This window comes from Electrophorus electricus, chromosome 3 (assembly GCF_013358815.1).
Source record: "Electrophorus electricus isolate fEleEle1 chromosome 3, fEleEle1.pri, whole genome shotgun sequence".
NCBI lineage: Eukaryota > Metazoa > Chordata > Actinopteri > Gymnotiformes > Gymnotidae > Electrophorus > Electrophorus electricus.
Genome location: NC_049537.1, coordinates 17,185,922 through 17,201,223, shown reverse-complemented (window position 1 = coordinate 17,201,223; position 15,302 = coordinate 17,185,922). Strand labels below are relative to the sequence as shown.

The window sequence follows — 15,302 nt, the reverse complement described above, 5'->3', positions numbered from 1 at the left end:
GAAAGGTTGACTACAGTGGTGTTTTAAAGCAAATTAAATCAGTAGGCTTAAATTTTAAAGAACATTTTGACTTGAGCTCGGAGTTTCTGTTGTATGAGTGTTTTTTTTTTTTCATCGTAATACATAAATCGTCACAAATTGTTGCTCGAGTTATTGGGGATTAGCGAGACATAAAGCACAAAAGGCTCATTTAAAGATAAACGTCATTGGTGGTGTGTTAGCGGACGCCCCTAATGCGAGCTATATAAAAGACCAACAAACTATAAGGTGGTCATATGACTACTGAGTTCAACATGGCTCGTGTTTTGCTTCTGTTTTTGTTTACGCTGTCCGGTGTTTTTGCCGGACGTTATTTTAACGAGAATCAACCTTGTTACAGACCTCTGGCACGAAGAAGTCAAATGGGAATCAAGTATGTGATTCAGCTATTCTTTTTGAATTTCAGGAAGTAAGAGCCATAAGCATGCGAAAATGTTCGCTACACAAACTATGAAAGACTTTATTAAGCAGGTAGCTAAAACTAAATAACTGGGTTATCACCTCTATTGCTTTATGATAATAGTAATCGCTGACTTGGGTTTTCTCCGTGTTGCACGTGCTCATGACCGTCTTCAGTTTTGTTTTGCTAGTAGAAATCGGCCATCTGTGACGCGACTCAATAAGCCGTAACAGGAATTTTATCTAATTAAAGACTGACCCATTTATATCAGTATATTCATCTAAGAATTAAGGCACTATTTGTCGTATAGTCTCTCTATACCTAAACTGGATGTACCGCCTTGCGTTAAGTCCAAAAATGAGCACATTTGATTCGAGTGAAATCGTGAGAAGCAACTGATTAGATATCTGAGTAGATATGTAATGGTTAATGAGCAATGTTTTTAATCTTCATGGAAAAATATAATCTTTTTCAAGGGTAATTTTGTGTTTAAATTAACCCGTTAACAAGTTTACATGGTGGTCATGAACAGGATAACTGGCGTAAATTTCTTTTGGGAGTGGTGGACCTTAACAATGTTTTACTTATTAAAAAAATGCAGGTGTGTTGTTGTAAATCCTGAGGGGAGGATGTTCCGTCTGTGAAAACTAGAAAAAGAAAGGTATCTCTCTTTTTAAAGATAAGAAAGAGGGAGACACACAGAAGTGATTTTTGTGTATTAATTTGAAACTTTACCAGAGATTCTTGAGTATCACAAATATTTAATGTGTATTACATGTGAGAATTGTGAAGCCAACCCCATCAGGTAACTCTTAATGGGTAAATAAAAGTGAAATGTTTTCCATCAATTTGAGACCAGGTGATGTAAATGTTTCCACCTTGCTTAGCTGTTACATGCGTGAGTCACTTCTTTCATGCCATAGTCCTTTTGGATTTATGAGCACTCTAATTTCACTCTTAAGGCCTTGCGTACAAGTTGCATGATCTGTTTGCTTTTGAAATTTCACACTTTTTGCTTGAATTCAAATCACTACATCACTTATCATATTTCTTGTTTGACTCCAATGTCACCCAGTTTATTGCAGGTGTCACATGTCGTGGCAATTCGGCGTTTGAAATCATTAAGAGAAAAACACAGAGTGGTGAAAAGGTAGCAAAATTTCACAAGAATCTCTGTAAATTGAAACTGATGAGTTCCTCATCCGCATGATTGTGTACCTGGTTCTAATTGTGAAACCAGGGCTTTTAAGCTCTGCCTCCCCCCTTTATGTACTGAGCTATGAATAGCCTGCGCATGTCTGTGTTTGGTGAATGTGTACTGTAGTCACATACTATTTGCTGTGAAATGTCTTTTGAATGCAGGAAGCCTGTAAGTGTTTATTGCCAGGTTACCAGGGCATTTCAAAAGTTGCCTGAAACAACAAGGTTTTGGGTACCTGTTTGTTCATGCTAGAACTGCCTTTGAAGCAGACCGCTGTTTTTCCTTTCTGTTTGCATTTCACTGCAAGTTCTTTTTCCTTAGGACGGTGCCACGTCCACATGAATACCTGAACATTGCTGAGCTGCCCAAAGCCTGGGACTGGAGAAATATCAATGGCACCAACTTTGTCAGTACCACACGCAACCAACACATCCCCCAGTACTGTGGGTCCTGTTGGGCTCACGGTAGCACAAGTGCACTTGCAGGTACATGTCATATGAAGTATGTGGAGTGTGTGTGTGTGTGTGTGTGTGTGTGTGTGCGCGCGCGCATGTGTATAATATATAAATGTAATGCACGCTCTAGCTAGCTATCTCTGGTTTTTGTGTTGTCTATTGTGTAAAAATGTGGTTTTTACAAGAATCATGTGAGTCATACAAGAGTCATGTGAGCTGAGATGTTTTTGCTTAGTCTTTTAGCACCTGACCTGCAGTGGGTGGGGGTGGAATAACTTCTGCTGACAGGTTATATTTTCTATGAAAGTTTGTACTCACATCTTCACTTTATTTCAGATCGGATTAATATCAAGCGGCAGGCAGCTTGGCCGTCTGCATATCTCTCAGTCCAGAATGTTATTGACTGTGCAAATGCTGGCTCCTGTCATGGGGGTGATCACTCTGGCGTGTGGGAATATGCCCACTCCAATGGCATCCCTGACGAAACCTGCAACAATTACCAGGCAAAAGACCAGGGTAACTGAAATCCACTTGTTAAAATGTGCTGATGTGTAGAGTCCAAATCGACTTGAAATCGGAGAGCTCTCATGAACACATTATGGAATGTCTTGTTTAAAAAAAGTTGTTGTTTTGGGTTTCTTATTTAACTTTAATAGATTTTTTGTTGTTTTAATAAATACAAGTTTAAAAATGACTGATTCTTACAATGACAAGTTTGTCATTTGTGCCTGCTTGTCTTCCCCTGAAGTGGAGTAATAACATTTTGCTTTTTAGTCTTTCAGATGGGGTTGGCTCCAAGCTTAGGATTTATGAATAACTATACTGACCACACTCTGTTTATAAACTGATTGGGATATAGTGGTTCTTGGGGGAAACCAGGCGGATGTTCACAAGTTCGAGGATGGTGGCAGTAATCTTATCCTGAAAGAAGGATCCTGCTGAAGGACTGTGAAGTTGGCACAGGGGGAAAAGCTGTGTTTTGTGTGTGATTTTTATTTTCAGATTGTAAACCCTTTAATCAATGTGGTACATGCACAACCTTTGGTCAGTGTAATATTGTGAAGAATTACACGCTGTGGAAGGTTGGAGACTATGGCTCTGTGAGTGGCCTAGAGAAGATGAAAGCTGAAATTTATGCTGGGGGTCCCATCAGGTACACAAGCCAAATGTCATATTCTGAATTACTTATTTTTTCAAAAATATGTATTGCTTCAAGTAAACTTGGGGGTACATTTTGATGTCGTTGTTTCTAGAGTAGAATGAAGAAACTGAAACTTCAGGTGTTTAAATATTTTCACTTACTAAGGCTATATTTATGGTTTCTTTACATATATAGCTGTGGGATCATGGCTACTGACAAGCTGGATGCATACACTGGTGGTCTATACTATGAGTATGTGGATAATCCCTACATTAACCACATTGTGTCTGTGGCTGGCTGGGGTGTCGATGAGAATGGAATAGAGTATTGGATTGTCCGGAACTCCTGGGGAGAGCCGTGGGTAAGCATGCTCTGAACAGGATAAGATCACACCTGTTATTTTTAATGTGTTCTGTTCACTTGTGCCCTTAGCCCTCACTGCTTTTAAAGTTCAGGTTTAGGAACATGAATGTGTAATTTTAAAGTAGTACTTTAGTTTTATTTGAATACATTTTCCACAGCAAAGTGTAGATGCTCTCTTGGATCAGTCATGTCTGTGTACGAGTTAAAGAAACCCTGATTTATCCCCCCCCACTGTTTTACAACTGGTTTTGATTTTGTACACCAGTTCATCACATAACAATTGTGTAGAACAGAGTGTAGTCACTGGATTATCTCTAATTGCTACACCTTTTTGAAATTGTCATTGTAATAGTTGCTGCTGCAAATAGATAGATACAAACAATTACACACACACAAATGCAGACATTGTGTAGGCACAGCCCGCAGAGTCCAGGTAAGAGCATATTACTTTTTATATATCTCAATTGTTCATTAATCACTTGTATGCAGTTCTGATTTATGGGCCAGGAAGTTCATGCTTTCTGTACTTCTGAACATTTTGTCTATAGTAGATGTATCTGAATACCTTTTGTTCTGTGCCCTGAAGAAAAGCACAGCACAGTACAGCTTGGACAAATTGTATTTTATCTACCTTTTTATGTACAGGGTGAAAAGGGATGGCTCAGGATCGTGACCAGTGCTTACAAAGGTGGTAGTGGAAGCCAATATAACCTAGCCCTTGAGGAGGACTGCATGTATGGAGACCCCATTGTACCAGCAGGCTACATCTGGAATGTTTAGCAGAGGGAGACCAACTAAGTTGCACAGTGCCTAAAACAATTGTAGTTCAGTGTTTTGTGATTGATCCCAGAGCTGCAACCACGTGCTACTTTTGGTTTTCTCTGCAGGGAATATCTATGTACTGACTGTTAAAGCTGAATCCAAAAATCTATTTGTTTGTTATATAGGAATCTTTATACTACATCTATTTAAATCATGACCTTTTTTTTGTAGTGGATGCAAAATGTCTCTTTTTGCACTGAAAAATAGGCCACTCCACCTGCAGTTTGATTTAACTATTCCACTTTGTTCCTTTCAGCTTAAAGTGAAAGCTGAGTTTTTAACCTCTTGCCAACATGCTGTAGTGGACACCCATTCAGATCCCAGCCCTGTTTCACAAATCTTGTTTTCCCACTGTCTTAGCTTTTGCCGGAGTCCATGTTTCACTTGTTGGATCAATACATTACATTACATTACATTACATTAAGCAACCTTCTACACCAGATCCATCACAGTGCTTACTTAATGTCTGCTCTGCTCCTTTGGTGCATAATAACCACTTCTGGCACTATTTAGAAACTTCATTATATACCTCCTGGTGTTTTCTAGAGGTCCATTCACCTTGACTATTAAAATAAACCAACAATATACAACAACTTTATTAATAAAAAAAACCCCAAAAAGGAATAATTACAAAAGTGAACAGTCTAGAACGTAAATGTACCATACAGAAGTTTGCTACAATGTGTTTTTGCTTGATGATCAAGCATATTTGAAGAACAATTCTTTGTTTTAATGTCCAGTCACCTGTGAGAGGTCAGTCATCCCAGCTGCATAAAGCCTTCTAGGTAAAAACACTTGTGTAACCTCAGTTTCACTGTCCATAAAACAGTTACTTGAATTTGAAAAGTTAAAATGTGACCCTAGTACCAACATTCTCCCAAGTGTGTGCACATAGGAGCTGCATTTCAGGCTTTATGTACACTGCTGTTGAGTTGTAGTGGCTCTCTGACTGGATGTTATGAAGTCCTAACAGCACGTAGCCCTGCACTTGTAGACTCAAAGACAACCACAAAAATTAGGCAGTGCAGACAGAGCTGGTTTCAGTTCATCATGATGAAGTTGGATTTGCAGTGTGCTGAAAAGGAACACAGAAATAAATGAATGCAAGCATAGGAGGCTGAGGGCAGTGGGAAAACAACAGCATGTGAGCTACACACAACTTCAGAGATGCGTAGTTGTAGGGAAGACACAATCAATGAACTGTAGCATACTCAGGAAGTGTTCTGTCAATCAAGGCTATGCAGAGCCACAGGTGTTTCAAATCATGGGTGGTAGACCATCTGCTGCAGTACACTATGGGACTTTTTTTTTGTTGTGCCTTGTCCAGAGTTAAATGGCACATAAACTACAATGAATTATTTTTCACCGTCTTGGTAAAAGTACTGTAAAGAGAACACCCAACACATCTTACCCCAAGATGCAAACCACTGGTAAACCTATAGGATCAACATGCCAGAGTACAGGTGGTTGAAAAGTACAGTAAAAAAAAAAAAAAAAAGCTTCCAAGATTTTACGTCTTATAGAGAGATGGCATAAATATTAACCTGTATAGGTATTCTATACTATGTACATGCACGAAGTATGACAAGAGTGTGCAGCTCAGTACAGGAATTTGCAATAGAATAATCAAACATATTGCAAAGAGAGTCAAAGCTAAATTTGATAAAAATGTTACAAAAGTTGTGTGTAATATGAGTTTTAAACTCTCACCCCCATCCAGTTTTTAGGGTGAGCAGACAGCATATGGAGCCATAAGTTAATGGTCTGGTATAAGAACCTGTTTTTACACAGCTTGCAAACTGCACAACTGATGTCCAGTTTCTCTCTAGATCCTCTGAACCCCCCAAAACAGTCACACTATTCTTCAAAGGTTTTTTGCTGCCAGCACTTAATCTTTGCGTCTTAGCCTTATTGTAGGGTAGTCCTCTAAGTCTTAACAGATATAATAAGTCAAGCCAATGTCAATCTCACTGGGGTTTCATTTCCAATGCCATTTAAAAGGCACAAGTCTACACTGGAGAAAACACACATCAATAATTCCTATCTGCTGACACCTGAATTAGGACCAAATCTAGAAACATCTCTTGTATCTGTGGACTAGAAATTTAAAAATGCATGGACTTTTACCAATGAATGGATTCAAAAGCTACAATGGGATTTTATGATGTCAATATACATACATCATTCTATATAATAAAAGTACAGTTTTCCCATTGCTTTGTGGTCAGAGATAAAATATATAGTCAAGCAGAGCTGACTATCCACTGGATAGATACTGTCTACCCGAGTTCACTGGGAATTTAAAATATTAAATTTATTTGTGAGATAAGCTGATTTTATTGGTCATCAGTTTATCATGAACTTTAAATATAGAATTTCTTGCTACTTACTTCAATTATAGTAATATATGAAAAACATATTTCAGTGTGATTCAACATTTGGCATATCAATTTTGTGTTTAAGTTTCTATCCTTACTTACCAGTACTACTCAGTCAACATGCCTCATTTCCAGTAAGGACTGAAATACTGCTTAAGCTTTAAGCTTAAGTTTCTGAACACATCTGAGGGCAGTTGGTAGTTCAGTGGTTAAGGTATCTGACTTGTAATCAGAAGGGCCCCTGATTAAGGCCCTTAACCCTCAATTATTCAAGTTGTACTCGGTTAGAACTGTAAGTCGCTTTTGAGAAAAGCATCAGCTAAATGCCGTATATGTAAATACTCACCTATGAACTCGGCCACGGGGTCGTGCTCTCCTTCAGTGCGGATGGTTCCAGCTATGCTGTCATTTTCCAGGATTGGTAAAAACAGATGAACAAAGTCGGAGGTGTATGGGGGAGCAATAACATCCAGAACCTTAGGAAACAGTGGCAGACAGAAAATGAATCACAGACCTGTAGATAATAGATGGAGAAATGACTTGAAGTCACTTCAAACATTTGACTCTGGGCTGCACAATGACATTCAAATAAGATAAACAGTTATTTACTAAATGACAACCTCTCACCTCAGTGACAAAGTATCTGATGAGCGAGATGTCCGTGTTAAGTTTTTCAAGACATTTACGGATGTAGCCGACCACTGGCAGCACATACCCTCGGCTCAACAGATGAACCATGCGGTCCAGCAACGTCTTTTTCAGCTCCAGCTAAGTAGGTATACACACAAACACACACGAGGTTTGTGTCTAGCCAGGAAATCCCAGATGCTATAAGCTCTTTCATGAGGGTACAATGAGATGTGAGGGTCTGGTGTGGTAGGTATGTGTACACAGGAACAACGTAAATATACCTGTTCCATGACATCGAGTTGGGAATGTTCTGTTTCAAAAAGTTTCACAAGCAACTGCAGCACCTGTGGGTGGAGCAGCTGATGGCACGCACTTATCTAAAAAGGAAGCACAAATGTATTTTGGTTTCAGCAAAATATGAACACTCTTCTATGACTGAGCCCACACATAACCACATCCTAGGGTGATTTTGCAGATTTCAGAAGTTAGCTGTAGTAACTCCATATGTTCTTTGTAAAAACAGTTAATCCTGAAAGAACCATGTAGGTTTTAAGTACGAATTGCCTTGATTCTAAATTTGACTCCTGATTATTTAACATGAATCCAACATGCTATCAAAAACCTACCTGCACTAAATGAGTCAGTGTGCATCAGAGTTAATCCTTTCCAGGGATTGTATTTTAATGACCACTGACATAAGACTGATTTAATGATTCCATTAAATCTTTGCCAAAAAGACATGTATTGCTAGCCAACATCAGTCACCCACAGTCATCAGGCTGTTTAAGCAGTCAGTATTTGTCATTGGCATTATCAGACTAATACCAACAGAGGCATATTTAGAGGGCCAGTACCCAGCTGGGATGCACAGCAATGCTTTTACCTCATCCAGTAAGGCCAAATGGACAGGAGTATGGTCTGTCTGCAGCTGGAAGTAACGAGGCTCTGACACAGTCCAGTCGACCCACTTCAGCACTCCCATCGCTACTACTGGAAACCTGACAGTGACTCACACACACACACACGCCAAAAAAAAAACAAAAAAATCTAACCACAAAGGTATATTTCCTTTTTGTCTGTGAACAACATATACATGTGTTTGTGTGTGCAGTAAAAGGCTTCTATGTGGAAAAGGGCGGCTTACGTATAGTACACCCACCTGATACACTGGTACAGGGTACTAAGCTCTGCCACTAGTTCTGTAGCTCCTTTATTTTCATTACAGCACAAATTATGAACAGTCTCAATGGCTTTGGAGGTGGACTTCAGCTCATCCTTATTGATATTAACACGCTTGTTCTGATGGGGAAGAAAGAGTCAGAGATACAAACTAAAAGGGTATTCTTCTGAAACCTACTTACTTTAAGGTTTTATGTTTTATGCTATCGGATACCACAAAGGGTTTTTTCCTTCATATACAGAATATGCATCAAAAAAAAAAATCTTAATCTTAAAATTACAGGTGTTTATTTGTTTGCATATGTTGTATTAACATAATAAATATTCATTAACACATTTTTAAGTGAATCTGTACCTTCTTCCAAGTCTCCACAACACTGGCTGCGTAGGCCAGAATGTGAATGTATTTGTGCTTATGGTCCTGGTTGATCTTGGCCCCAGGTTTAAATAGGGACTGCATGAACAGATCCAGGAAAGCTGGAACACGGATCTTCAAGCCAAAAACAGAAGCATAATAAATATCACTTAGGCAAATTTGTAAATTCATATCCAACTATATCTGACTAAACCTAAAGATGGAATTAAATAACCTTAAAAAAGAATGGGTAAAAGCTGTTGTTGGAAGTAGAGGATGAAATGGTTTATGACAAATAACATCAACCAGACAGTTCAAAGTCAATGGTCTTTACTTTGCACTGACACTTAATGTAGATCTAAAAATAAAGTGAAATTGATTTAAGCACCCACTTATTCAAACACTCGAATGTGTTTTAGCGAACGTGTCAAACGAACCAGTTCCACAGGAGGAGGATCCATGCTGCTGAACATCTTGAAGAGGACGGTGATATCTGCCGGGTTGAGTGCCCCTTTGGACAGCATGGCACCGAGGGCCTGGCACGCACGTGGGTATACTGCTGCTGTGCCCAGAGCCAATGTAATCTGACTCGCATCATGCCCACTTGAAACGACACACCAAAACACACCTATTAAGAAAGTCCCAACGTACAAAGCAAGCTGTGTTTGCTAAGCCAAACAAACATGGCAAATACTGTAAGATGCAAAAACATTCACTGGGACAATGACTGTAACTATACAGTGTAAATTGTGAGTAAATGATCACTGGTGAGTGTGATATCTGCTGCACCTCTGAAGGGCATATCTTTGTACTTCCTGTCCAATACGACGGACGGCTGATCCACCTTGCTCCTCCTGCGCCAGAATGGACATCATGGCCTGAGCAAACAGGTATGTGTGCTCACCATGACACACCATCTTCTGCTCACCCCCCAACCAACACACACAAACAAACACACATGTTTAAAACAACAGGGCCGTTTTCAGAATGCAAATAATAAACACACAACTATAAAGATAAAACACAAACCATCAAACAGCAAATAAAGGAAAAGTAGAGTAACACTGGGCTTAGACTTTTCCAATACCTCAAAAGCTCTTTTCTCCCCCAATTACACTGGTGAAGCAAATTATAGCGCATTTTTCCATATGTATTGCTAGCACAATCTGTTAGCTAACTAATGGGTCATACTAAAAGGGATCATTACATAGTGACTGCTATTATACCAACTATGAAAAGAAAAAAAATGTAATATTGAGTGAAATTAATTTCTAAGTTCTAGTTAATACTCTGTCATGGGTTTAAACAGAGGAAATTAACAGTAGTACATGGTGCATTGCAAAACTTACAGCAAACTCCGGCAGGTTCTTTTCCAGGTTTTGTTCTCCTCCATCAAGTAGTGTGGAAAGGGAGGTTCGTAGGACCCTAGAGAAAACCTCCAGCTGCTGACAAGCTGTAGACACACTAGTGATCTCACCTTGGTATCCTGCATCAGAGATCAGCTGGCCATCAGCAAGAGCAATAAAATGCAAAAAGAAAAAAATAATTTTACCATGCTGCTCTGGGGAAAGGAGGTCAGGAGATTGTTTATTCCTGTAAATCCTCTTTCAGCAGGCTAAACAACACAAATCTGACACTAAGGACAGGATCCTGAACATCCACAGACCATGAGAACACTAGCTGTGCACCTTATTCCTACCATGGGCCTTTTTCAGCTTTTCTCATGCTTATTGATTTACTAATTTTTTTGTGCTTATATTACATTAGAAGAGAAGAGAAGCTTTTCTTTATCCTGAGTTACCTTAACTGTAAAGTTTAGCATCAGGCAGTCTGGATGGGCCTCAGCAAGTTTATAAAACAGGTCTCTCCATGTGGTGTGAGCTATCATCTGCTCCAGCCATGCTGGCGTCTAAAGATTAAAGTTTAAGAGACAATTTTAATTTTATATCAAAATATGGTCAGGATATTTTAAAATCATTACTGAAATTTATTTTACAAGGTGGATTCTCCCCCCCCCCCCCAAAAAAAAGAAGTAGTCTGAATTGTGGTATAACAGTGGAGTTACAAAAAGGATGATAATAATAATAATAACAATAATGTCAACAACAAGAAATAAAAAATAATAACAATAATAATAAGACATTTTACAAATTATTTGGACATTTAAAAACATAATCTTGTCTGTGTCACAAAATCCTTTACCTCTCCTTCTACAGTAAAAATGGAATCAGCCTTTTGTGGATCAAAGTGTTTGATGAGGAGACTCTTCAGATGATTCTCTACTCGCTCTTGTACCTGGGCTGGCTCCACACCTAGACATGAACAAACATATACAGATAAGATCTGACACTATGAATGTCAGTTAATAAAGCCAAGCTCCTGTATTGATGGAATTGTTTAATAAATACTAAATAATAACAAATAAAGCATCCCTTATGACTGATAAAAGTATAAATATATACCCATCTGAATTAGCCACTCCGCCAACAGGTTTACTGTTTGTGCGACAGCAGAATAGTTCTCCGAAAGAAGCTGAATTACGTGCTCAGGTGAACCACCCGCCTGAAAATAGCTTTGGCGACACAAGAATAAATTATTTAAAACCATGAATGGGTTGTGAATAACAAAATGGAATGTTTCATATTTAATCTATCTTCTTCATACAAACATTTTCTTTTGGATACGGTACTGTTGCAACGTACTCACGTTTTCAGTGTATTAAAGACAGTCGGTTCCATGATGTAGTCCCTACTGGAGAATTTTTGCAAGCATTCCTCCTGTACTTTGCCATCTGCCTCTGCATCCGCGTAACCATCCTCCTAAAGAGAAAACGTTCATTTTGATCCAAGTAAAATCAAAACATAGGGAGCTTTCAATAACAAAAGAAACTAAGACTACACTGAGACTGATCTACTACACTTTAGCTACTTCATAATCACGAAAAAATTCATAAGAACTTAGCTAACCGCTTTCCCACTGGAATTCATATGCATTTAGACAGGAAGGACTAGTAGAGTAAGTTAGCTGGGACAGCTAGCTAGCTATCTGAGTTACCTAGAAAAGACGAGATGAACAAGCTAACTAGCTAGCTTTCACCTGTACGAATAAGACAAACAAACAAGCAAACTATCAGAAAGCCATTTATCCAACTGCAAAATAAACAGCATAAATCACCATATTGGCATCTTGTCCGTCCCACTCGCCAAGACCCGCATAGTATTCTTCCATAATTAGTCACAAATTGTAGAGTTAAATTTTTCTACTATATCGACGTGTTTACAAACTAGCTAAATGGCGCAGACGCAACACGTCATTATGTCGAATGTCGCTCGCTCGCTAAGATAACTAGCTACTTCCGGCATCTTCTGTACCGGATGAATAAAGATGAATGCATGACGTCAAAATAGCAATACTGGATAAATAATAACCAAATTGCCTACATGTAACATTCAGTTTGTTTCACATTCTATACTTTTGTGCAACTATTTTGTCTCACTAGCGGTATGTTATATTTTATACGCACACACACGCGCGCATACATTATATATGCATGTTTGCACAGCTGATGGAGGCCCTTTGTCTGAAACGTCATGTTCCTCTAAAACCTTTGATACCCCACTACAATTTAGAATACACTGCAGTTATTATAGAGATAATAACTGTTTATTTGCGGTTGGTTCCTTTAATTCCCCCACCCCTTTGCCACAAAATCCGAGAGAGAGAGAGAGAGAGAGAGAGAGAGAGAGAGAGAGAGAGCGCTGGATGAGTTCCATTCACTGAGGCAAGAAGGTTAATCATTCTTAAATATGACAGTCAGTGTTCCGGCTGTTATAACCAAGCTAGTTAACGTTAGCTAACCAGCCCAGCAAGAAAATTGTAAAACGCGGTTAGGTCCAGAAGCATCCAGAGTCACAGAATGAGAATAAGCAAGCACCTCTTACGCTGATATTTAACCCATAAATGAATAAAGAAATACAACATTTATAAATACATTTTTCCTGTTTCCTGGGAGGATGGGCCTTGGATAAACTAATGTGCTAGGAGACCAAAATTAGTCGCCGCGCTATACACAGCACACAGAAATATTCCGTATGACCACATATTCGCGACTAAATGATTTTCAGATCTAAAGGATGTAGACCACACAACAGTGCACCAAAAGTTTTTGCTCCGGTCGTAATTGAATATGGCAGTAATAAGGGTGGCCTTTCTTCTGTCTTCAGAAATGCTTCTGTTATTCTTGGAATGCTGTTATACATGTTTTGAACAAACACCGAACCACTTCTAGAAAACCAGGCATGGTATGTCGAACACTGAAGGAGCAGATGGGTTAAAGACTTCTTTAGACTTTCTAAAAAGACAAACTGTATAACACTTTAAAATTTAAAGTTTTAAAGATTTGTGCTCATCACACTACGTTTTTTGTTTTTTGTTTTTTAATCTTGGCAGCTGTAATGCTAATCAATCACTTAAAAAAAATAAAGATTAGGTCAGCTTTAAAAGTGAATACTAAAAATTACTTATCCACCACTGACATCTGCATATTTTTGTCATTTAACAGTTTTGCCTCAGACTCCACCAAACACTTTTGGGTGCACCGATGTTTTCAACATTTGACTTGTTAAGACAGCTGATTCTATAAATATAAGTAATAAAGTTTACTTATTCACAACAATATTATTATTATAAGCAATAAGAAACATGTTGCTTCTCAATTGTAAAGTGTAGTCACTTCAACATTTGACTTCTTTTGCACTTGTATAATTTTATTTACCTCCTTTATCTCTGAAAGTCAAATCATACAAGTGATTTTGATGTAAAGACTTACTGAAATAACTGCAGGATTCAATCCACATCCCCTTAATTTCTTCCTCCAGGAATCACAACTTCCAAGAGGGCTTTTGTTGAACTTGGTTATATGGTGTTACCAATATGGGCCCACCAACGCATTGTTGTTAGGGTGGAGAGCAGAATTCATATATACACTGAAGTGGGGAAATGTTTTTTGAATACTCATAACCATAATTTTAAATATTAAAATGTGGTGTTTGTTCAATTACTTATTGTTGTGCCAGCAGTAAAATACTATAACAGCTTGTTCTATTGTAAATGATGGTAGCATTGAAGCTTTGCTATCTACTTATCTAAGTAATAAAATAGAAGAATGTTACCGGATTGAAACAAATTTGCTCCCTGTCAATGTGCTAGATCACCAAGGCTTCTAAAAGTGAAACAGTTTTAAAGAAACATATTTACCACTAAAATATACAGAGTATTTTGGTTTAAAAAACAGAAAAATGTGTCCATATTACTCCAATGTATGTAATATGACATGGAGGACCAGGACATCTCAAAAAGGCCATCTTTTTTACACTACACAGAAGTCTTAAGTTGTGCCTGTCAATGTACAGCAATACAGTAAGGTTTACAGTAAGGGTATTAAGCATGGCTTTTAAGTGCTGTCCAAATTTGAACTAGTAGCAGCAGGCGTAATAAGTCCATCTAGCTTTAAAGCCATTAAAAGTATAGATCACTGGATCACTGCTATATCTAGTCTTTACTGATTGATTTGGGGCCAAAACATGGTTAGCCTTGTCAAAGTGCGTGCGTGTGTATAATTCAGACATTGTTACACTTTTCCTTTATCGCTATAATTTGAATCTTTGTACAAAATGTACAGTAAGTGTGAGACATGGGGGGGGGGGGGGGGGGGGGGCAACATATACACTGAAATCTTGTATCTTGGAGATAGAGAGTCAGGCAGGAGGGCATTTGATACTCAAAATCTCACTCACTTATTGCTGCAGCGAGTCTGAACTAGAAAACAACAGCAAGGGGAAAAAGAACACCAAAAGAAAACATACTAAAATGTCATAGCTTAACATCCCTCCAGAAAAACACCTGTACCACATTTTGCAGAAGACATGACCGTCTCAGACTGGTCAGTAGTTATCACATTTTTGTTATTTACTCAAAGGATGGTGTTTTGCAAAAAAAGTATAAAATGACAAATAAATAAAAGAGAATAAATATAATGCTTGTTATCAGATGGACCAATAGAGCACCAATAAGTTGGCCCCAGCTCTTGTGAGATTGGGAAGCATGACAGGAAGCTGTGGTATAGACAGTTATGATAGGCTGTTGTCCTGTGATGCACAGCTGGGTTTTTTTTTTCTAGTATGTGTTTGTAAAGCAGCTTTTTACAGATGACTACTAGAGGGGAGGACATTTAACCAAATCTGACACTGTAGCTCTCTGAACAAGTTCACACTTGGATACGCTGAAGTTTCTCCCTCTTTTTTTGTCTTTTCACTCTTTTTTAGCAAAGGGATTTGGTTT

General features: G+C 38.4%; 2 protein-coding genes across 2 annotated transcripts; one reads left to right on the top strand and one right to left on the bottom strand.

Moving 5' to 3' along the window:
* Nucleotides 1-102: 102 nt before the first annotated feature.
* ctsz (cathepsin Z) lies at nt 103-4,777 on the top strand. The gene is made up of 6 exons (XM_027010772.2): nt 103-412; nt 1,962-2,125; nt 2,432-2,611; nt 3,098-3,248; nt 3,432-3,597; nt 4,245-4,777. Exons 1-6 carry the CDS (start codon nt 276-278, stop codon nt 4,377-4,379), a joined length of 933 nt encoding a protein of 310 aa, XP_026866573.2. The 5' UTR covers nt 103-275; the 3' UTR covers nt 4,380-4,777.
* A 221-nt stretch (nt 4,778-4,998) lies between these two features.
* nelfcd (negative elongation factor complex member C/D) lies at nt 4,999-12,294 on the bottom strand. Its single transcript, XM_027010770.2, has 15 exons — nt 12,138-12,294; nt 11,670-11,782; nt 11,426-11,535; nt 11,166-11,275; nt 10,765-10,872; nt 10,313-10,465; nt 9,753-9,883; nt 9,401-9,566; nt 8,964-9,098; nt 8,589-8,728; nt 8,313-8,427; nt 7,711-7,806; nt 7,427-7,567; nt 7,146-7,275; nt 4,999-5,496 (listed from the first exon to the last, which is right to left on the bottom strand). Exons 1-15 carry the CDS (start codon nt 12,189-12,191, stop codon nt 5,462-5,464), a joined length of 1,737 nt encoding a protein of 578 aa, XP_026866571.1. The 5' UTR covers nt 12,192-12,294; the 3' UTR covers nt 4,999-5,461.
* Nucleotides 12,295-15,302: the final 3,008 nt, after the last annotated feature.